This window comes from Gouania willdenowi, chromosome 3 (assembly GCF_900634775.1).
Source record: "Gouania willdenowi chromosome 3, fGouWil2.1, whole genome shotgun sequence".
In the NCBI taxonomy this organism is placed as follows: domain Eukaryota; kingdom Metazoa; phylum Chordata; class Actinopteri; order Blenniiformes; family Gobiesocidae; genus Gouania; species Gouania willdenowi.
In genome coordinates, this window is record NC_041046.1 from 15,245,358 (window position 1) to 15,268,717 (window position 23,360).

Sequence of the window (23,360 nt, forward strand, 5' to 3'; positions counted from 1 at the left end):
ACTTTACAGAAAGAATAATGTAAAAAAAAATAGCTAAAAAATTAATTAAAAGTGGCAATTTTGTAGATAATAAATAAGCCATAGAGAAATAAAATGTGCTACAAATGTTTTTGGTTTTGAGAACAGGCCAATGTTTCTTGTGTTTCATGTCTGAAACAGAACCTGTGAAGCGTTTGTCCTTATGGCTGCTTTTGAACCGCTGTTGTTGTGAGTGATGACGTAGTGCTCTCTGAATCACACTCAGCACAGCAGGTCAGACAGCAGGCAGTGAAGTGAAGCTGAACTGTGCAAAACAAGCAAGCCGAATGATGCCATTCATTAATGGGGGCATCAGTGCACACTGAAAGGAGCTGGAGCTGGGAGGAGGTCCCTCAGGATGTGGCAGATAGAGAGGAGGGGAGAAACAGGGGGAGGGAATCCAGTAAAGATCATAATGCCAAACCTTTATCCCCTATTCAGTATTGAAGCAGTGCAACAAGTATGCAAAGAGAGGCAACTCTACCCATGGGCAGATGAGTAGGACAGTTACGGAGTTTTGCTGTTGTCTGCAGCTTTTCTCTCTGCTCGGATACGGACCTTCAGCTCTGCGTGAGGTTGATGTTTAAGGACCAAATCTAAGCTTAGGGTCGAGGTCAGTGATAATGCATCCCCCAAAAAACACAATAAACAAGGTGGTTGATTGTATTTTGTAAGAAAAACTCACAACATTAAAATTATTTTACAAAAGCCTGCACGTTTTACTCTTTTCTAAAGCGATACAATGTTAAAACCAGGTAGTTGACCATATCAGGATATGCAAAAATATCGTGCCCTTTCCTAAGGACCAAGTCCTTCCCTGTTTACCTTTGAATCTATGACGCATTTTTAGGAGCTTTTCTGTGGTTTCGGACATTTATCCATCGCAGTGTTTACCTCAAAGTGCCTCCAAAATGGCCGTGCATCAGGGTTACTGCTCAGAACGTGATATAGGTGAAAATCCTCTATATAATGACTTCTGAAATACATCATTAACATATGGTTACATTCAATGTGATTGTGCTTACACATTATTTTCTGTAACTGTTGAACTGAACGTAATCAACAATTGTGTTTTAATAATTAGCTGACAGAGGCATGCACACCCTAACTATTTACATTTATACATGAATAAAATTTTTCAAACATATTTTGAATCCATAATAGACCATAAAAGTACTAAGGTTACTGTAATTGAGTTGCTATTTATGGGTACTTTTATGAGTATATTTCAGAATTAGTCATTTTACTTGTACTTAAGTACCTTTTAAAAGAGGTAAAGTAATTTGTTACATTTTTAAACCCAAACTGTTATTATTATTATTGTTTGTTTTAAAATGATCAACGGACATTGTGAAAAAGACCAGACAACAAACAAATATATCACATCGTAGCCAATCAACCAGATCAAATGTCATGCTGAATCATTTTATGCATGAATGATCTTTTTCAAACATATTTTCAATCCATAATAGCCCCATGAATGTGTGCATGTATGCTGGGAAACCCGAGTACCTGATTAGATATTTACAATTATTGTTTTAATAATTACAAGATTACAATTTCATTTATCAGACGCTTTTATCCAAAGTGACGTACAACACCAGCAGTTAGGGTTAAGGGACTTGCTCAACATCTTACAGTGATGGCCCAGGTTGGAATAGAACCAGTGACCCTCCGATTACAAGCCTGGTTCCTAAATTATCATTTTATATATCGGCCTAATCCAGAAGAACTCATGAAAGAGGCGTCACTAAAATCACATCACACATTATACCGAGATTCAAGATACAGTATATCAAGATTTCTATTTTGACGATATAGAAAATTACAATATCGCCTATATTGATATATACAGTATTTTTATAGCTTATTTTGTATTAAAACTCTTAAAACTAGGAGTCCCTGTTTTCGTAATTTCTCAGAACAGCATGAAAAGCACAGTTAGACGGATTGCTGAGTGTGTCCTAACCCAGACCTTCCCCTAAAAAAGCCACACTACAGAACTCACTCACACGTGCTGTCCCTTAGAGCAGTGGTTCCCAACCTTTCTTGTCTTGTGTGCCCCTTGAGCCTTTTGGTCACACCACGAGTACCCCCTGACTTATACGTGTTCACGATTCTCCAAAGGTAGAACATAGCACAACTGAATATTCAACGAAAGTCATTTTATTTCATCTTCTTAAATTGAACAATTAATATTGAGGCATTATCTTCTTATTTAACTCAAATTAAACATAAAATTATGTTGCCTTCAAGGCAATAAAAATGATAAATATAAGAAATAATATTATAGTAAACGTTTGTATTATTAATACTGTATGATTAATACTGATATATTATGATTACATTGTTATTATAAAAATAATAAAGTTGAAATTAGAAAAAATAAGAATAAATAGAAACAATAAGTAATATCAATAAATAAATAAATACAAATCAAATAATTAACCTGCCTGTGTTATAACTTTTATGACATTTACAACAAACGGAGCTTCTTTGAATATGTCCCCTTTAAACAGGCATTTAAACTTTAAAAACAGGTCAGCGCACACGTACCATTTTATTGAAGGACTTATGAAATGACTGAGAATGTTTTTTTATTATCTTGGAATTAAATTCCTAATTTTTCTATGTACCCCCTGCTATGTGCTCACGTACCCCTAGGGGTACGCGTACCCCTGGTTGGGAAAAACCGCCTTAAAGGGGAAAACTAATAAAGTTGTTGTGCAGCTGTTTGTTAACAAATATGCTTGTGTGGCATTTTTTATCAGCAAATTTAACCCAGAATTGTCTTTCTGGTAAGACGTTGAGTTAAAAATATCGAGATTAATATCATGTATTGCTATTTTGAGGAAAATTATGGAGATATGAGTTTTGGTGCATATCGCCTAGCCCTACATCACACTAAAAAATAGTATTGACAATTATTCAGTAGTTCAAAGCAAAGATGGTAGGAGGGATGCCTTAGAACAGGAAGTTTTACATTCAACATGTTTTTCTTTTTACAAAAGAGTACACGTTTTAATAGTTTCTGAAGGGATACAATATAATGACTTCCAAATACATCATTAACATATGGTTACATTCAATGTAATTGTGCTTACATTTATTAATTATATATTTTTAACCAAAGAAATGTAAAAGAAAAAAAAATTGAAAATTTATATATTTATATAGTTAGGAAAATAATGATTCATGAATATTCATGGTTAATCCCATTTTGTCACCTGTTGCTAGGTAGAATCCACCAGGCAACAGTTGAATGTCATTTCATCACGTTGTGTTAGAGGCAGGAAAAATTGGGCCACATAGTTAGTTTGACAATGGCTCAACAACTGCATGTGAGGATTTTTAAAAGTGAAACATAAGTGGTGCAATCCCAGTCTGCAGCGGTCACAAATCAGCATCTAACAAAAGTAATCCCAAGAAGAACAAGAAGACATAGTCATCAACATACATTAGAATTGGAACACCAAGCCTGGGAATAAATACAGTACTGTACTATTACTCAAATCTGGACAGTGATTTTATACATGAATTATGTAAATAGATCCGAAGGGTCTCTTGTTTGTGTTTGTAGTTCGCTTGTTACCCGTGCGCTGATCTGATGTTGACATTATCAGTTGTTTGTTAATGAAATCAGTGCTTACCACTAAAACAAACGTACATATGTAATTTCTTTGTGAAAAAAATGAGGTTTTCACTGTCTGGTCGGACTTGGACGAGAAAATGCAGCCAATCCACACTCTAACTGTGAGATAATTATTTATTTACTCGTCGTTCATGTGACTGTTTACTGCAAGACCTGTGCACATGCATCTGCAGAACCAAACAGTAGTTTAGTCCACTGTGCCTGTCTCCAAGCAGTCTTTTTCTCATTCTTTATATTTCCGGGTTATTAGGACGCCGCTCCAAGCCGTCGTCAACGTGCACCAGTATCATTTGACGTCACCATCAGCGCCATTTGTACTACACGTCCGCAGAATTGGGGGGGAAAATCAGACTCCGAAAAGCAGTACAAAATGTATCACACATTCTTTTCAAGGCAATAGGTAGAAATGTGTGTGAGCTCATTTTTCTTTGGTTTAGAACGCTTCATTAACCTTTAACATGAAAAAAACCTTAAAATTAATGTTTATTTTTTTCTCAAACCCTGCCCTATGCTCCTTTAAGATATTTAGTAGCACATACCTTTTTACTTTTACTCAAGTAAGTTTGCAACTTCAATCCTTTTATTTTTACCAGAGTCATTTTTCAAGTATCTATACTTTTACTGCAGTACTGAAAACTAGTACTTTTGCCACTTCTGCTAAAACCACATCAAACTAAAAAATAGTGTTGACAATTGCTCAGCTGTTCAAAGCAAAGATGGCAGAAGATATGCCTTAGAAAAGTTTTTACATTCAACATGTAATTTTAAATTCTATTGATCCTTCCCTGTTTAGCAATAGCTTCCTCATGTTTTTCAGAATTTAAAAGAACCAATGTTTACACACAGTAGAGTTGAGCAACATCCCCGTCGTCATCCTATGACTGCTTTATAAGCCAAATATTTATATAAATTGTCATGCATTCAAAACAGAAAGTCTCCAGTTACATCAGCAACCAAGGCAACCAGGTAAAGACTTCCTATTGACACAAACCTGTTTGCTGAAGTTACAAATCAGTAACCAGTGAGCTAACCGCCTCGTCTTAAAACATTCAGCTTTGTTCCTGTTAAACTGCACTGTAGATTATTATAAATGACAGAGTGGGTTATCTTTACTCATGGTAAGTTTATTCCGGTCTTAGTTTCTCTTCCAGATCAAGCCGCTAAACTGTGTCAACTGTAAACACAAGGACAAAAGGGTCATAACAGTGTCAATGCACTATCTTGCCTCTTCTCATTTCCTGTTGCCTCCATTTGACCAACTTCCAAGTGATTTTCCTGCTGGCACTCTCAAACCAGCTTTGTCTCTGCCCAGTAACTGGGTGGCAGTCCAATCTTCATGTGTGCCAATAAAAGGTTACCATGAGTTCAAGGAGGTCGCCCTGCGTCACAAGCTAAAAGTCTCACATTCCAGACACACACACTTACACACTAACGAACACACCATTCCAGATTTGACTGCTGATCACACATTCCAACCCCCCAATCCTGCCCCCTGAAGAAGAGTGAACTCCCCAGTGAGGGAGGCAGAAGAGTCAAGCAGGAGAGAAAAGCAGTATTAAAGAGCATACTTGAAATTCAGACCTACAGTGCAGTTGGGGCTGGCAGCGGTCCCACATGCTCCTGACACACTCCATCCAAGTACAACTCCCTCCTCCCCTTCCGTTCCCAGCTCCCCTCCCTCTCCTCTGAACCAGCCCCTTCCGCCTACAGCACAGACCTCCTGACTTCCTGTTTACCTCTGACCTTACTCGTCCCCCACACCGTTCTTTTCTGGCACGCGTCCAGACAGACAGGATGATTGAAGTCGGACATAATGGACTGCATGTTTCACATAGCGAGCAAGACGAGAAAGCAAGAGTAGTAGAGAGAGAGGTAGGCCTGCATGGAAGGCAGGGATCAGAGCCTGGAAGCACACCTTTCATTCTGTGGTTACCAGAGTTGGGGTCAATTATAATTGTAATTTTGTAATTGATAATTAATTACAATTATCGTGTAATTATATTTGTAATTTTCAAAAATCTGTTGGTGTGGAAATGTAATTTATTTCAGATAGTTGACTTTGTAGTTGTAATTACCATAACAAGTCTATAAAAATTGTCAATTATAATTTAACACAAAACTGTTAAACCATGTTACAGTTCTAATCTACACATATGTAGTAATAAAATATGTTTCATGTCAAGCTTTCCCACATTCTACCATTTCAAAAAAACATTTAACCTCAGGGTATACTGACACATAAAATGCTCAGACGCCTACACCAAAAATATTAAAACCTATATTCTTATTGATTAGGAAGCCTAACAAGGTAACACAAGAGGAAGGTTAACTTTTATTAGCTTATTTATTTTAGGATCAGGGATTAACTGTAATTGAATTTTAGTAATTGAGAATGTAATTGTAATTGAGTTTCAGAGGATAAAACATAATTGTAATTCAATTGTAGTTGGAAAAAATGCAGGTCAATTGAATTGAAATTAAACATGGGTAATTGAAGATGTAATTGTCACCAAAAAATGTAATTGATCCCACTGGTCGTTACATAGGCAGCAGGTCTGCCCAATGTGTGAAATTGAAAATATTCTGTCATTTGTTCTTTTCTTTCTGTGGGTGGATCCTGTGGGTGGTGTGGTGTCATTTTTCAGGGCTGGTTATGTCATCACCTGCAGTGTCTGGTAGACTATGAGTTCAAATCCTCCATTAGATCAGGAAGCAACAGGCACAGAGCAAAAACACCTCCCTTCGCCCATAAATTGTGCTAAAATCACAAGCTTTGCTTAATAAATAACTGAAAGATACCCAATAGAGTGCTACACTGAAAGGGTGAAAAGCAAACTAGTCAGATAATAAATCCACAGCAGGGATGAACCACCTGCTCAGTGTCACAAGAGAAAAAGTCTACACACTAGTCCAGGTTATCATTATCCATTAGCCCACATCTCCATTTCCTTTCTGTTCTGTTCAGCCAAAGGCAACCAACATTTGACTCTAGTGCACCACACATTTTTTATCCTGGATTAGAAAGTAGAACAAGTTAAAATATAACCCTCAATATTTTTTATTCAAATTAAGTCTTACCAGAAATACAATTCTGGATTAAATTTGTTGATGCAAAATGCCACACAGGCACAATATGTAGAGGTGTCTCGATCCGATACTGATATCGGATATCGGTCCGATATCAGCTAGAAAACGAATATCAGATTTTATCAGACGGCATCTAAAATTACCTATATAAGCTCTCCGATAAAATGTTCCACCCCAGCACACAATCACAATCCATAGGTGATTGTGGTTCACACTCCAACGAAGTAACCTACTAATGCTGACTATTGTTCTCTGTTTGAGTAACATCACTTGATCAAGCCTTTTCTAACATTCCACACTACAAAATAAGTAATAAAAGTATGTATGATTCGGTATTGGCCGATACGCAAGGCTGCAATATCGGTATCATATCAGAAGTGAAAAGTGGTATCGGGACATCCCTAACATTTTCTCCAATAAGGGAAAGCACAAGTGAGTGAGTTCTGTAGTGTGGTTTGTTTAGATGAAGGTCTGGGTGAGAACGCACTTAGCAATCTATCCAACTATGCTTTTCATGCTGCTATGAGAACTAGCAAAAGCAGCGACTCCTAAAACAAGTATTTTAATACAAAATAAGCGATAGAAAAAAAATAAAAAATAATATATATATATATATATATATATATATATTGATATAGGCGATATTGTAATTTTCTATATCGCCAAGATAGAAAACTTGATATATCTTGAATTTCGATATGTCGCCCAGCCCTAATGCCAATACACAGTGTAAAGTCCAGAATGAAGTAACACATTTACTTCAGAACAACTAAAAGAAGATTTTATGCACCGACATGGAAATATCAGACATCACGAGGTAAAATTAATATAATAATTACAAATTATACCATCTATTTTTATTACATCTTCCATATGTTACACCCAAAGCACATTATAGAAACACATTTATTCATGACACAGTGACAATGTAGCCTAGCTTACTAGTACAGCCCTAAAAGGCAGCTTAAAAATTGTTATTTCGGTCTGACCTTTTTTAAATGTTGATGTCCAGAATGTAACCATGAAAAGGAGCAAGTTGGGTCGCACAATGAATGGATGGTGACCTATACGATATAATATTTAAAAAAATGACGAGTGGACCCTGCAATAGAGACTAGATGAGAGTTTGAAGGTTGCACTAGGGATGTGAACAGAGGGTTTCGGTAACAAAATTTAGATGTTCACATTTCTCATGACTAATATTTTTTTTTATTCTATTGCTGTTTTTATTCTGGTCTTTCTGTTTAAGGCGATAAAAGTACATTTAGGGATACCAAAGAATTCCTAGAGCCCAGATAAGGCTTTATAAGGTTGATTAAGTGATATTATTTTTTCACTTTTTCTATTACAATACCCAGCGCTATAGTATCTAAACTTTCTGAAGTGAATGTGCTATTATCAGCACTTTCCAATGATGACCAACGACCATAGGTGATATATTGTGTGGGTAATAATATGTATTCCTGCATAGAGTTTCTCTCTGCTGCTGAAGTTAATAAATAAAAACACTTCATTATTCTTGTTTTGAAACAATGCACAATAGTTTTTAAATCATCATATATTCTTTTAGTTAACGACTGGACTGTAAACATACACCAGTTGTACCCCTTCTAGATTGTTGATTTTGAAAGATGAATTATTATTATTATTATTATTATTATTATAATAAATTTCTGCCTAAGCAACAATTCCAATATAAATAGCTTGTCAATCATGGGATACAAATTAAGACTGATTATTGCCCCAATAGGTGAAATCATTTTTATAATATGGGCCTTTTAAATGTTGAACATTTGTTAAACGTAGGGATACAAACATTTATAACAGCAGAGGTAATCGATAAACTGAGTGTTAATTAAATAACTATACTATAAACAGGGATAAAAAACATTTCAAGTGTTGATTCCAAAATGCCCAATACTTAAGAAAGAGACAATACCTTTTGACATATCAACTCTACTATCAATACCACAATGCAATCCCAAAACTAATGAATGACTATTAAATTATTGAATTGACTCGATGAATTTGCCGGCCACGTGTCATAAACTGAAAGTCACACAAACCTACAGCTCAGCAACACAGTAAGAGAAACCAGTGAGTGATCGCACCAATGTCCTACACACACATAACACTCTCATGAATTTGTTAATTATACACAGTAGTGCACATTAGTTTGTTGTGTTGATGCACAAACCACATGCACTGGGAAGACTGTCTACCAAAGTAGCCAACATTCAATATCACAATAGTCAGTGTTCACTGTTAAGATGAGCACCCTGGGCTGGGAGGAGGTGAGGGGATGGGGATTCTCATTCTCTTCATCATCTGACCCACTTAATCCTGTTCTGGGTCAGAGATGTCTGCTGGTGCCCATCTCCAGTCCTCAACGGGGACTAGGCCGACCAGGGGTCACCAACCTTTCTGAAACTGTGAGCTACTTCATAGGTACTGCATAGTCCAAAGGGCTAGTTAGAGAATAACTACTTAAATACAAGGCTTTACACCAATCTGTTCGGCTATATCGGATCGGTCGATACTTTGCATTTTATGCAATTAATGTGATCGGCTGTAATGTCTTAGTTTGCCAATTCGATCAATGACATCATTGTCATGATGAAACTTTCTGTAGATGCTCCCATTGCATTGTTTTATCGTTTCATTTACACCGAAGAGTTGTTGCTTTACGTTTTTTGTGCACAAAGGTGACAATCTATGAGCAAAACAACAAAAATGTCGATCTATTGGAGCGAAGCGGCTGAATGCCAGACTTCTTCCCCAGTCTACTGGCTCTGAAAGCAGGGGCAGCGTCTGCTGTTCGTGTCTGTGTGTGTTTTTATGTGTGCACAGCCGAGCATAAAGAGGAGCGATGCTCTCCCGTTTACTTTCGCTTTCATACCAGAGACTTCTGTCCGTTTCAGGGTGGTGGTGTGTGCGTGCATGTGTGTGCGCCCCACGGACTATAAGCCAGAGTGGGTTTTGCAATGTCACTGTATGTCTTTGCTCCCAATGCTCATGGATTCTTCATATAGTTCATGTGTGTCTCATCTTCAGACAAATGTTATGTTCAGGTCCTGCATGAAAATTCTTCAACTCTTCCACTCCCTCACAGTCACAAGGCTGGGTTTAGATACCATTTGATTTTCCGTGAGTCTGTATCATGTAGTACCAAAGGAATTTGATCGTTACCTAAAAAAACAACCTTAATTCATATGATCGGTGATCTTTTTTTTTAAACTCACTGATCGGTGATCGGCCCAAAGCCTAAATATAATAGTGTCACCATGTGCATATTTGAAATTGTAGATTGTACATTATAAAAAGTAGCCTGGATGGACAAACATTATGTAGTTGAGCTTCAGGGTGGAATATCTCCTACAACTCTTTAAAAATGTGACAGTAGATGCCTATCGGTCTTTGTATTGTAAATAAATTACTTTAAAAACAGTATCAATATAGGTTAGTCATCAGGCACAAGGTAATCACAGTCAAATAAAAAAAAGCAGTCACTACACTTAACCCCATTAAAAAGTAGGGTTAAATTATGAAAATCAAATGTGTGCAATTCCAAAAGATTTTGGGTTACACTGAGACAAAGAAACATAGTGCTATCAACAATAAATTACTGTGCGTTTATTTTTTAACCCAGCAACACATGCATTTAAAAAAATGGTCAGGTATTTAGTTACTATTAAAGAAATTTTAAGCAATGAAACACCTCATATTTATAAATAAATACATTTAATTAAATTAAATACCTTTTGAAATCATTCACTTTTAGCATATCCATACCAATCTATGACACGCAAACAGACATAGACTGATATAAATAATTTTGGTTGACTAATTAATTACATTTCCAACAACTGAATAAATTGTTACTTAAAGCATCACTTTTGTTTCAGGTCTTGTGCTCTATTCCATTCCTGTGTGAGAGTTCATGGATCAGAAGTGAAGCCCAGCAGTGGAATTAGAAATGGATGTGAAACAGGTATATATCAATAAATGAGGCATCGCAATGGGTCTACAGCATATGCAAGCTTTTACACTCACATTTTCTATTCAACTAAGTAAAATTCAAATAAACATTTTACAAATGGTGCTCTGAAGTAAGACCTAAAATACACAGGCTACCACCAATCTGACTTTGATCATCAGGTTTTTTTGTGGTTGTTGAATCATGTGTATGAATAAAAGAGACAACACAAATATAATAAAAGTGTAAAAAATATTATTTTTAACAGTTCTGTGTTCATACATTGTAACATAATCACAATTTAATTCATAATAAAGAGAACTTTAACATTACATTTGTTTTTAACTTTCAAATTGGGGGAAAATGTCCAAGTATTTATTAGTTTTAGAAGTGAAGATTTGTTCATGTATCAGTTACAAAAACATCCTTGCCAGCTCTAGGTTCTCCTCTGTCACAGGCTAATATATTACATTTTTTACATCATGAGTCAAAATGTAAGAAAAACATTAAAAATTATATATTAATCTGATTTCTAATGATCAATACGCCTTTCCTTTTTGCATAAGGTCCAAGTGGACACCAAAATATTTAAAATTTTATCAATTTTCTTAATATTTAACAAAAATGTCAAAAAAAACTTTCTAGTTGTTGTAGAAACCGCGTATTGAGGTAAGTGTGCCAAGATTATGAGAACCAGTGCAAAACATTACATTTTTTTAGAATTTTCAAAAGAGTAACTTCATCTAATATTTTGGCGTATTTGAGGTCTTGTATTTGATTTTCCTGATCAATAATAATCACTCTAAATAGGCTGAAATACCTGAAAAACTCTCAATTTAAGGGGGACGTAAGAAAACCTACCAATTCATACGCTGTGTGACCAACTGAGAAAGTCGGTAGCATGAGTTGCTACCAGTGGAAAGGTTAGTGTAGAACAGGGGTCACCAACACGCTGCCTGCCGGCTCTAGGTAACCCTCATGGACCATGTGAGGAGCCCCCAGGAGCTCTAGTCACCAATGGGCTCCATCTAAAATCTGATTAACTTTCTAGGATTTAAACTCAAAAAGATAAATACAGACGATGAAGTTATTACTTATAAAAGTTAAATACTGAATGCACCTGATAAAGTTTGAGTATTAAATTGACCAATCTTTAATTTTTTTTTTCACTGAAACATTGTGATAAATGTTTTTAACTCATTGACAATGTCTAAAGTTGTCATTTGGTTTAGTAACGTTGACTGCCAAAGACGTCAATTGTGTTTTTCGGCTGGGGTTGCTAGAAGACAATGTGACGAAGCTCTCCTGTGAATATCAAACTTGTACAATGATGTAATGACCAACTGGTGACATGTAGGTGGCAGCAGCACACCTTTGGATGAGAGATCACCCGTGATGAGCAGAGCTCAGAGGGGGAGTTTACGAGACAGAAAATGACGCTACGAGAGTTGATGCTGAAGTTCCAAGCAGCTCACATTCGACCAGAGCATGTGTGAAACTAAATGGACTATTGAGAGTGTCGCGACAGTGAGAGAAAACAATCAAAAAAAATGGGGCAAGTGGTGACACTCGGCATGTCCGGGAGGAGGAGGAAGTTGCGTGTGTGGGAACTGATGGGGGGAGAGACTTGGAGGACGGCCAAAATACAGTAAGCAAACAATTCAATTCTGACCCAAATAGCAAAATAATAATAATTTTGAAATAAAAAGCCCGATCTCCGTGTTATTTTCGAAGTTTTATAGAAGGAAACCAATGTTGAGATGTCCCTAAACCAAAAAATAATGCTTCAAAATCACAGACAGATTTTTTCAGAAAAAGGCTTTTCTTCTCAGCTTTTTGTCACAAATTGCCGTTTTGTGTGAAACTTGCCGCTGTTTAACTGCTGATTACGAAAGAACAAAACAAGCTATAAAAAACTTTTTTGTCTGATGAAAGTAGAGAGACTAATCTTTCAGAATCAGTAAAAATAGTTAAAAACACCTGGCAAGATGGGGTTGGCTGCTGTGAAAATGGCCGGCAGTGACTGAATTAAATGCTGCAGATTTGGTGTATGGGTTGTGGCATGTTATATATAATAATATGACATAAATAAAATATTTTTTTTTAAATGCAAGGTGGATTTTATAAATTTATGTCTTATGGTTAGTTAAAAGTTGTTTGTAGGTAGTAAAATAGCAACATGGGGATTTTCTATGAAATGTAGAAAATGAAACAACTGAATAAATTAGGATAAAAAAAGTATTGAAATTTAAACATTTTAAGTGCCAGCTAATCTTCCTTATTATCTTACCCTCTAATAAAAGTAAAACCTTGAAAATTTAGTAAGAACCTCTTTTCAATCTGGTATCCCTTTGGACTATACAGTACCTATGAAGTAGCTCACAGCTGGTGACCCTTGGTGTAGAGTCTTTGCTTCCTGAAAACTGATGATACAAATAAAATAAAAATGTAAATTATGGAATGACAGCAGCAACAAAGTTGTAAGTTATTACATGAGTGTATCATGTAAGCAAAACAATAAACATTGATGTCTGTTAGAATAGGTTAACCTTTGAATACAAAAACCTTGGTAAAGTATTCGATCTTGAGCCCCGGGAGTCCATCACGACTGCAGCTGACTATTTCAACCACTGGAAGTCCTAATTAGCCACATTCGCTGCGGGGGAGTGAAAAGTGTGCTGCTATCCCCTGATGCCTTGCCTGTTCAGCAAACACACTATCAGCTCTTCACACATCAGTGCACACAAATAGCACAGTCAGCTTGTAAGCATCAACATGGGGCTGAATGTTGACATAGACAGGGTTAGGCTCACTCACACAACTCTGGTTTGTGGCCCCATTCGAATCAAGCATCTTTGCACATGAGCAATCTAGCTATGTGCATGAACTCAGGTTTTGTCACCTGTTGCCTGAGGGTTTTTGGCACAATATGTGAAGTTTTTCAGAAGGGAAGGGACCGGCTGACAGAGAGATTTACAAGTCATTTGTGAGTTCACCAAATTAGGATAAGAGCAACCACAGAAAGTAAAAGCTTGGATCCATAATGTCAAACAAAAGCGCAGTGTTGTCAGTGGTGGCAACAGTTTCTGGCTTGTCATCAGTGACCATGGACACACAATGCACAATCTCCTGTGTGTATTACACGTCATCAGTTAAAATCATTTCAGCTTTTATTTCTTTGAAAAAAAGCAAGCCAACACAACTGTTTAAGCAAATATCGTGTTGAAACACACATGTCCTATATAAGCATGCAGAGAATGATGAAATATCTGCTGCGTTTGCTGCTGGTCATGTGTCACTCTCATAGGCCAGGAGGCTGTGTGGATGCTGCTACGTTACCAGCCAACCCAAGTCCAGGAACCGCCTGAAGCCTGTTACAGCCAGCTAATGCATCTCAGCCTCCCCCTCTGCTTCTCCTGTCTCTTTCCTTAGCTCTTCTTTTTCCATGAGCAACTGCCCTTTCCATCTCCCGTACCCCTCCCCCCATCAAGTGCTAACCACTCTCCCTCACCATGCTCTTTTCCTACTGCTTACCATCTCTCTCTCTCTCTCTGTCTCTCTCTCTCTCTCATGCACCAGCCCTCACACACAGCTCTCACACACACACACACACAAACACACACACACAAAAACTGTGACAGCTATTACAACAGCGTGAAACCTCCCCCACACTCCAGCGAGGCAGTGTGCAACTGCCTCTGGCTTGCCCTGACCCACATCTTGATATAGCCCTAAGTATGCTTACAGCTAAGTCCTGAAGACACTCCTGCTACTCTTAGCCTAATCAGCCCTGACCTGCTGCCGGTGCACTGGCTAGATAGACAGGCTGTGCTGGACCAGCCATTGTAATTTCCTGAAGGCTTCTGGCCTGCCCTTGTCACTGTCTGTCCACCTTCCCCCCACTCCACTACTGATTGCAGGTTTCAAACTGGACAAGCACATGGCTTGCCTGAGATAGTTAAACATTACAGGAATTACTGAATTCTGTGCCACTATTTACCTGGAAGACCTTGTCAATTCTTAGTAAACAAATGTTGCCACTTGTGAAACTAATACACACACAAACAGAGCAGGCATCAAATTTAGTATTATTTATTCTACGAGATAATTTTAAAAATTAAGAAATTAAAAGGAACATTGTGAGTATAGAAGAGTCAACAAAAAACATGAACTCTCTGAAAAGCATGCTTTAATAAATAAATAAAGCACTTTACCTTCCCTTCCTTATATTGGATGGTTCCTGGCTTCTGGTGCTCTTGTCCTTTCCCTTTGATGCAGTCTGTCCAAGAGCAGCTGGACTTTTCTTCTTGCTTGAATGACTCCTCCAGCTGTGGCAACAGATCAGGTAGGAGGCCAGAAGGCTCCAGGCCTTCTGTGTCTTCAGCCTTTAAATGCAAGAGACCGTCTCCAAAAGATTGGTATCCATTTGTGTTGACAACCCCACAGCTCCGTAGCTGCTCAGGGGGAAGTTGAGCAGCAGTGGTGGGGTATTCCCTCGTGGACTCACTGAATATCTCAGGTGGCTTGCAGCTTCCTTGGGTATCTCCTGAACAGTGAATTCCTTGGAAACTATATTCCTCTGTCTGACTGAGTGAGGAGCTAATGTGCTGCTGATTCATCTGTGTTGTGGACAAAAAAGGACATCCAGTCTCAGATAGTTTGGGGACTGTAGATGAAATAGATGCAGCAATGGTCGGTCTTGATACAGAGACTAATGACAAAGATGGCTGACTGAGACTGGGCATTTCTGGCTCTCCAGGGTAAGTGGGGTACTGAGATGGTTGGTAAGAGTTGGCAGAGCTAACAGAGCAAGGAGGCAGGCATTGAACCACGGACGATGAATGCATGGTGAAGGACAGGCCAGAGCCCTCTGTTCCTGATCCAGGGAGAGCTTGACCTCCTCTCATTAACTGATAGCTATCTTGCTGCTGCTGTGTTGGTAAGCAAGGGCGCCTCCCTAAGGCATTCTGACTATCTAAATAAAGTTTCCCAGAAAGAGGCTTCGAATGAAACTGTTGCTGCTGAACCTGTGTTTGAGTATGGAGAACTTGTTGCAGTCTGTTGGACTGACCTTGTTGGTGAAAGATAAAGCTTGGATGCTGCTGCTGCAGAGGACCACCATACGAGTTAATTTGTTGCTGCTGGTTTAGCAATTGTTGCTGTTGACCATGCTGTTGTTGTTGCAGCTGCTGCTGTCGTATGGAGCATTGTTGTTGCATTTGTTGCTGTCTGATGTGGAGTTGCTGGCTATGCTGTTGCTGCTGTTCCTGGGAAAGAGGGTGGTACATAGTTCTATTCTGATCTTGATCGCTCCACATTGAGCTACTGCTGTTACAGAAGAGTCCATTGGCCTGGGGTATTTGGCTCATGGCAGTACTGTGGTATTGGCCATGTTGCTCAGCAATTATTCCTCCACACATGTCCTGAGAACTTAAAAAACCCTGTCCCGGATGATTCTGGGCCTTAATGCCGATGTAATGGCCTGTTGGCTGAGCATACCTGGGCATGGCTTGCTGTGTAGAAACCGGAAGCATCATGCCTTGATGTTTTGCCAAGACAAATGGCTCCACTTGTAGGGGTTCAAAGTCAGCACTTAGGTTCAGCTCATCCACAAGCGATGGTGGTGGTGGAAAGCCCTCGTCATCCAGTCCTTCCAAACCTCCTACAAAGAGGTTTGGATCATCAAAGAATTCCATGGCAGAGGCCAGGGTGAGTGGATCCAAGTGAGTTCCAAATGTGCCTAAGGAGCAGCTACAGCAGGTCCATTATGTTTGATGCCTGTCAGAAGATAGATTAAGAAATGCATTAAAGAGGTTTAAAAAAAAACAGATGAAATCCTTAGTCTTGATAATTATCAGATAAATGTACAAGATTATCTAGGAGACTTTTTAAAACGCATCTTAAAACTTAACCACAAATGTTTTCACTAACCACTTTTATCAGCTAGTTTATTATGGTTGTGTTACACAAGTCAGTAGTCTCTAATCTTTAAAAATAACAGCAGTTACATTTCAGGTAATGCCTAGATTAGAGAATCCTTGAGAAATGTAGTTTTGTCACTGTTCTATCAGCACTGCTTTTCATGTGTGCGGTGAAAGTAGCTGGTGTAAACCAACCACCAAGACATGAGCAGGTGCGTCATCCTGTACCCCCACCACACACATACACAGCAACCCCCTGACACACACACACAAACACACATCTTCACAACCGCTGAAGCCGCCTATCCTGCTGCTGCTGAATGTGTGGGAGGTGCAGACAGCTGATAGAATTTCAACAGCTAAGGACAGTGGCCTAGGAGGCTTTGCACGAGCACATGTATGCTGTTCAACCACAGAGCAGTGGAACAGCATAGATTGCTGACTTGCAATTTAAACTGAAGACTAGAGTTTTCCATTTTGGTGATATAAAAAATTACACACACATTTATTTATATATGCAGTATATATATATATATATATATATATATATATATAAATATATATATATATATATATAAATAAAAAAGCTTATTTTATATTAAAATACTTGTTTTAGGAGTTGCTGCTTTCACTACTTCTCAGAACAGCATGAAAAGCGCATTTAGATGGATTTCTGAGTGCGTCCTAATGCAGACCTTCCCCTAGACATCCACACTACAGAACTCACTCACATGTGCTGTCCCTTATAGTAGTGTGGTCTGTTAGGGGAGGAATTCAAATTTGTCTACAAGCATGAAATTTAGTATACTTGCAGTTTTTCACCTGCTGAATTCAAATCTGGCGGGAGCCGGTGCCAATTTTTAACGGGGTCGCGGTATTGGACAATTCAAAATGGCGGACACCCAAAAACAGGTTTTTCTGTTACTAGCCCACCAAAAGTCACACAATTTAATTTAAAAACACATTTCTAAGGTTCTGGAGCTCAGGGATTCTAAATATGATGCCTATTCGACAGTAACCTTGATTGGTGTGCCCATATTGAAATATTTAATAAAATTGAATATTTATGACCAAAAATGTTTTTATTTTACAAAATAGAAACTTGACATCCCAGATCAAGGTTTCCTTAATTGATCAACCAAACCAACTATTAATAAATGTGCTTGTGTGGAATTTTGCTTCAGTAAATTTAACCCTGAATTGTCTTGCTAGTTAGACTTCATTTGAATTAAAATTACTGAGATTTATATTATATGGATCGCCATTTTTGAGAAAAAATATTGAGAGTTTTGATCCAGATTGCCCACCCCTACCTGAGACAACAATGCACTTGTTTTCTTATATTTGCGAGTAGCAAGGTGCACAGTGATCTTCTCATTATGATATAGGTTTAATTGCTTCAAAGAGTAAAAATCTAATTTAAAAAAAAGGAAACAGCAGATTACACATGTACACAAGCCTTGGCACCTGGAAACGTTTTACCAGTTAACTCATATTGAACAAATAATTTGTTGATAAACATACATAATGCCAACACGGGTATAAAGGATTATATAATTATTGTATGATAACAGCAAAACACTCTTCTGATTGTTATTTAAAGGTCAGCCTTGTGGTATAAGGTTAGAGCTCCCATGGCACTGGATCTCTCTGGTAACTTTGTATATTCTGCCCTAGCATGCATTGTCTTACTCCAAGTACTCTGCTTTTCTTCCACAGTGTTGTGGGTACCGTAGAGATTCAAAATAGCTGTAATATGTACTGCATGTGTCCGTGCGTTATCCCTGCATTTGACTTGCATCCTATGCTGAATAAAAACACCACTAACATCAAAATAGGCATGAGTTTGAGTTTTTTACCCCCCGAACATATATGCAAACCATAAAAAAACACATACGTGAACATTTCGAAATGAAGTGTCCGAAAAGGAGCAAGTTGAAGTAAAACTTATATAACATAAGTAACTTCTCCAGTCTTTTTTATTTTTATTTACAGCTAAACTTGATAAATACAACTAACCCCACCCCTCCAAATAACTGATTCAAGAAAGGCAATACTCCCTAATTTCATTTACAGTGCAGATAGTGATAAAGATCAGTAATAATCGTTATTTTCTCCTATATGCAATCCCCAATGTGCTTTTTGTATCTTTTTTAAATTGATTTGTATTTTTGCTTTTTTATTTTCCAGACCTCCCACACTGATATACACTCTTATATATACCCTTCTTTGTGTTTAAAATGGACTCCTGAATAAAAAATCATAATCAAAAACAATAAAATAGTCTACAACAAAACACTCAAATAAAAAACACACAACCAAAACAATAAATCTTGACAAGTCTCGACAAAAAAAATTGTACTTCAATAAATATTGAACATTTAGGTGCAGAGGTGTATAGTTCCTTAACAGGTAACACTGCCAATTCCGTTAGGAACTTTGTAGCTTTGTTTATATGAAGGAAGTGTTCAAATGAGACAAAAATGTGCAGGTTTTTTTGCAGGTGTTTGTGTCAGTAATCATCGTCTTTTCTTATGTCCCCTTCAGACGCTGTCCAGGCCTTCCTGTAGACATATGAAGCCACAGCAAGGGCGTAACACCCAGTATCTTCAAGAGGAAGCTACGAGTATGCTACCGAATCCTTCTGAAGCTGCGTGAGCACCCATTTAATGTCTGCAATGGCATGAGCGCCTGCTGTCAGTGCCCAATGCTTTCGCAGGAATGATCGTTTCAGATGCTTTCAACGCGTCTAATCCGGTCGGCCTATTTTACGGCAGTTTGTGTACCATTTAAAAGGTATACCTTTGTGTATATCTGTATCTGTATTAATGTGAAAAGGTGCCTTTTTGTTTCTGTCTGTGTTCAACAAAAAAAAAAAATATACATATATATATATATATGTATATAAAAAACTCAATAAAATAAATAAAACTATTTAAACGGTTGAAACCATGCTATTTAAAAATAATTAGAAATGTATTTATTTTATTATTATTATTATTTATTTATTTTATTGTCTGTTTTGATCTGTTTTTGTATAAATCGTCTTGCGGTGGTTTTTCCTTTTTGTCATTTTTTTTTATTACCAGATTTAAAACACCACAAAAGCAGACACATATTTACACGTTTACTATTAAAATATTTACCAAACGTTGTATGGTTGGTTTACATTCAAATATCACATCCCAGGAGCTCTGTCGTAAAGACTGAGAGTGAACGAAGTGACGAGTTTACGCGCATGTGTTGAAAGGAACCAAATATATCAGGCCCGTGAAGAAATCGGGGACTCAAACCCACACAAGGAAGCATGGCAAGAGCATGCCGGCAGGGGCACCAATTTATGTTTTTGCTGGTGAGTGCTCACTAGAGGTGTGCGGATTGATCCATTAATATCGACAGTATTGATACCAACGTAAATGTAGCTGAGCCGTGCCAACATTACCCTGCGTCCCTGCCTCCCACCACAGACACAAAGAGACTGGAGGACTAACAAAACCGTTTACTACGTTTATTCGGCTACGGAACAAGCTCACACAGGTGCTGAGAGCGATGTCATCCAGCCTGTTTGAAGGCACGAGATGAAGAAAACTAACACAATATTGAAGCAGGAAAAGTTATTGGGTTCATTTTCATGACCTCCACCAAGGAGGAGTTTGACCATCCGTCCGTCAGTCTGTTAATGTAGATGTTTGTTAGCAGAATATCTCAAAAAGTGCTAAACAGATTTAAATTACATTTTGTGAGCTGACAGACAATATCAAAAGGAAGAAAGCCAAATTTACAGTACCTCTAAACTTGGCAGAGATTAATTGATTTAATGATTATTGTCCCAGGTCTGCCAAGAGGCATACAGTTAGCTCGTTCTCTGCTGCATGGGAGTGTGTGTATTCTTAAAAAACTCCAGTTTGAAATAAATATAGAATTGGATTTGTACTGAAGTGCTGTGTTGAAGAAGGTTATACACATAAAACAGGTTCTGAAATCTGTAAGAATGTTAACCTTATTGTCACATTTGTCAGTTTCTGTTTAGTTTTAGTTGTGTTTAGCCCTTATGGTCCTCTTTTTGTTCTGCGAGTCTCTGTTTATTCTGTTTTTAGTTCTGGTTACATGTTTTAACTCTTGTCTTTGTGTTCCAGGTATTCCTGCTCGTGTCTCCTCCTCCCAGTGATGTCAGTGTGTTTGGGTTGTGAGTGATTAGCTGCCTCATGTTTAGCACCCAGGTGTGGCCCGTTCCCAATCAGGCCTCCCTCACTATTTAGCTGAGTGCTTTGACACAGAATGATTGCTGGATCATTGTCTATGTACCCTCCTTGTGTTTTGTCTCCTGCTCCCTGTTATCCTCCTTTTGTTTTTTTTGTTGGTTTGTTTATTATAAATGAACTGGTTCTATGAACATTACGCCTGCCTGCTGCCTCAATCTCTTCATGCGCTTGAGTCCTCCACCACCCCATCTCCGCATCGTGACAACATTGTTCCTGTGGTCAGTGAGAGAAAGAAAAATGTATTTTTGTAAAGTGAATGTAACCATGTCGGAAATAAACTGAATAAAATAAAAAATTTGCATGAGCTTTAAAATAAATTTGTTGCAATTTTATAGAACAACAATATAATTTATATATCAAATTGTTTACAATGTGTATGTGTGTGTACAGTTACGTGTGACAATATAAGTAGATTATCTTTAGTTCTGCAGGAAAAGTGAATGGAATGTTCTGAAGATGTTTTTCAAGTTGATTAAATGGTACACTGTGCAAATGCATTTCCTGAAAATTGGTCATAAATCAGTTTTTCAGAGAGGATTTTACATATTCTAAATGTTATACTAATATATTATTTTCCACTTCTTTCCATCCTGCTCACATCAACAGAAGGGTTCATCAGCTTTATTCCTACGTGCTCCAGCTCAGCCTTGTGTTTCTTTGACTGGAGGGACTTCCTACATCAGTGGTTCCCAAACTTTTCACAGTCCCGTACCCCATTAGACATTGAACCTGAAGCCATGTACCCCCTACTTCTGCACACTTAAACATAATGTAATGTAATATACAATTAGGGGTCTGAAAAAAAAAAAAATTATTTCACAGTATCGTGATTTTTTTTTTTTTTTTTTTGGGTGCAGATTTTAAATAAATTATTTTTAATCCATTTAAAATAGAAAGTCTGATATTTAATCAATATATTTCACATTTTCATGAATGTGTATTTTCTACGGCTGGAGACATTGCACGGATACTTTTTTTTTCATATATTCTGTTCAGACCACTGTTTAAACTGACACAATGGGAGAAATACTTTTTTCTTTTTGTGCACTGTCACTAACTCAGGGTGATTTATCCTGAATGTTCTCACTTACAGTTGTTACAATGCTGTCAATATGTTGTCATGGTTACTTTCAGACTTCTACACAGTAGTTTAAGTGAAAAGAAACTTGTTGCACTTTATTTTATGATGGCAGTGTGACACTGTATTCTTTTTTTAAGTGAAAAAAGTAAAATAAATAGGATGTTTTGACTTTGTCCTCTGAATGATCAATATCTTCTGAAAATGTACAGCAACTTGATTTTTCATCTCTACGTTTTGGCATTAACTGGGTAGAATATTGATATAGTGATATCTTGTGATGCATATATTGCAACATCCTTGCCAATACTCATCCCTATAAACAATGTGGCCCTACAGTGAAATGTGTCCCCTTGTTACCTATTTTGTTGAGGAATAATATGTAATCACACAAAACCATATCACTATTTTGTGGGGGGGAAATAAATCTACCATTTGTTGATTGAACATATAGCAGTAATACAACATATTCATTACTGTGAAATACAACTTTAATAAGGGTGAGGTTGAGAGGATGTACAGAACTCTGCAATGTTTGGCTGGATTTGAGAGTCTAAGTCTTAAATCTTCTGGCAAAGTCTTGTTCTCCATTTTGTTTTCATGTTTGTCAGCTGAAAATCCACATTCACGTGCGTACGCGGTTGCAAAGGGCATCAGGCACTTATGAGACTGTCATCTGCAAACATCACTATTCCTGGGCATTCCTGTCCTGCATGACATCATCTGACAATGAAAAGGGGGTCAGATCCCTGATCTGGTCTCACTCACCCTGAACCACGTCACACACATCTGCTTAAACCTTTCTGCAGCTTTGCAAACTAATGTGCTACCCCTGACTTCCTCATGCCACAGTTCCAGTCCTTCCACCTCTCATTGGCTTTCTACAAGTACACATATTTTGCATGTATATCTCTGTCCTTTTTAAAGCATCATTCACACTTACAAACCTCTTTATAGGCTTAACTCATTGAGCACTAAAGATAATGCTAAAGATGTTGGTGTCATTTTTTGTTTTGTTTGATTTTGAGTAACGTAACCAAAACATTCTCAATACCAGAGCAGCTGTACTACAAACCTGGCTGCATGTACGCTCAGATAATAGGGGCGTTGTTCACACTGACCAATCACAAATGTGGAGATCCAGGCTTCGGAGCAGCTTACATTACACATACCATACAGGAACAGACAATTATTCTTTAAAAGATGAAGAATTAAAATCCAATATTCAGGCCTAAAGCAACACTGTTGTCACAGCAAAAGCCAGGAAGGAAGGAACGCTGGCAGAGAAGCAGTCCGACTGTTAGAATGAATTCATCTGACAATGATCAGCGCTCTGATCACTTTCACTTTATTACTTAGATCACAG

General features: G+C 37.7%; 1 protein-coding gene across 9 annotated transcripts in view; it reads right to left on the minus strand.

Annotated features, from left to right (window-relative positions):
• The window catches only part of chd9 (chromodomain helicase DNA binding protein 9), a 120,579-nt gene that overhangs the window by 85,698 nt on the left and 11,521 nt on the right, over window positions 1-23,360 (minus strand). For 6 of the 9 annotated variants that reach the window (XR_003673430.1, XM_028441790.1, XM_028441797.1 and 3 more), the window contains exon 2: window positions 14,948-16,511. Coding sequence is in view for 6 of the 9 variants with exons in the window: in XM_028441790.1 (XP_028297591.1) it covers window positions 14,948-16,429 (1,482 nt within the window). In the remaining 3 variants the exon portion in view is untranslated. Of the gene's footprint in view, window positions 1-5,238; window positions 5,337-14,947; window positions 16,512-23,360 lie in introns of those variants that run through there. The other 3 variants (XM_028441813.1, XM_028441821.1, XM_028441804.1) reach the window with 3 other exon arrangements.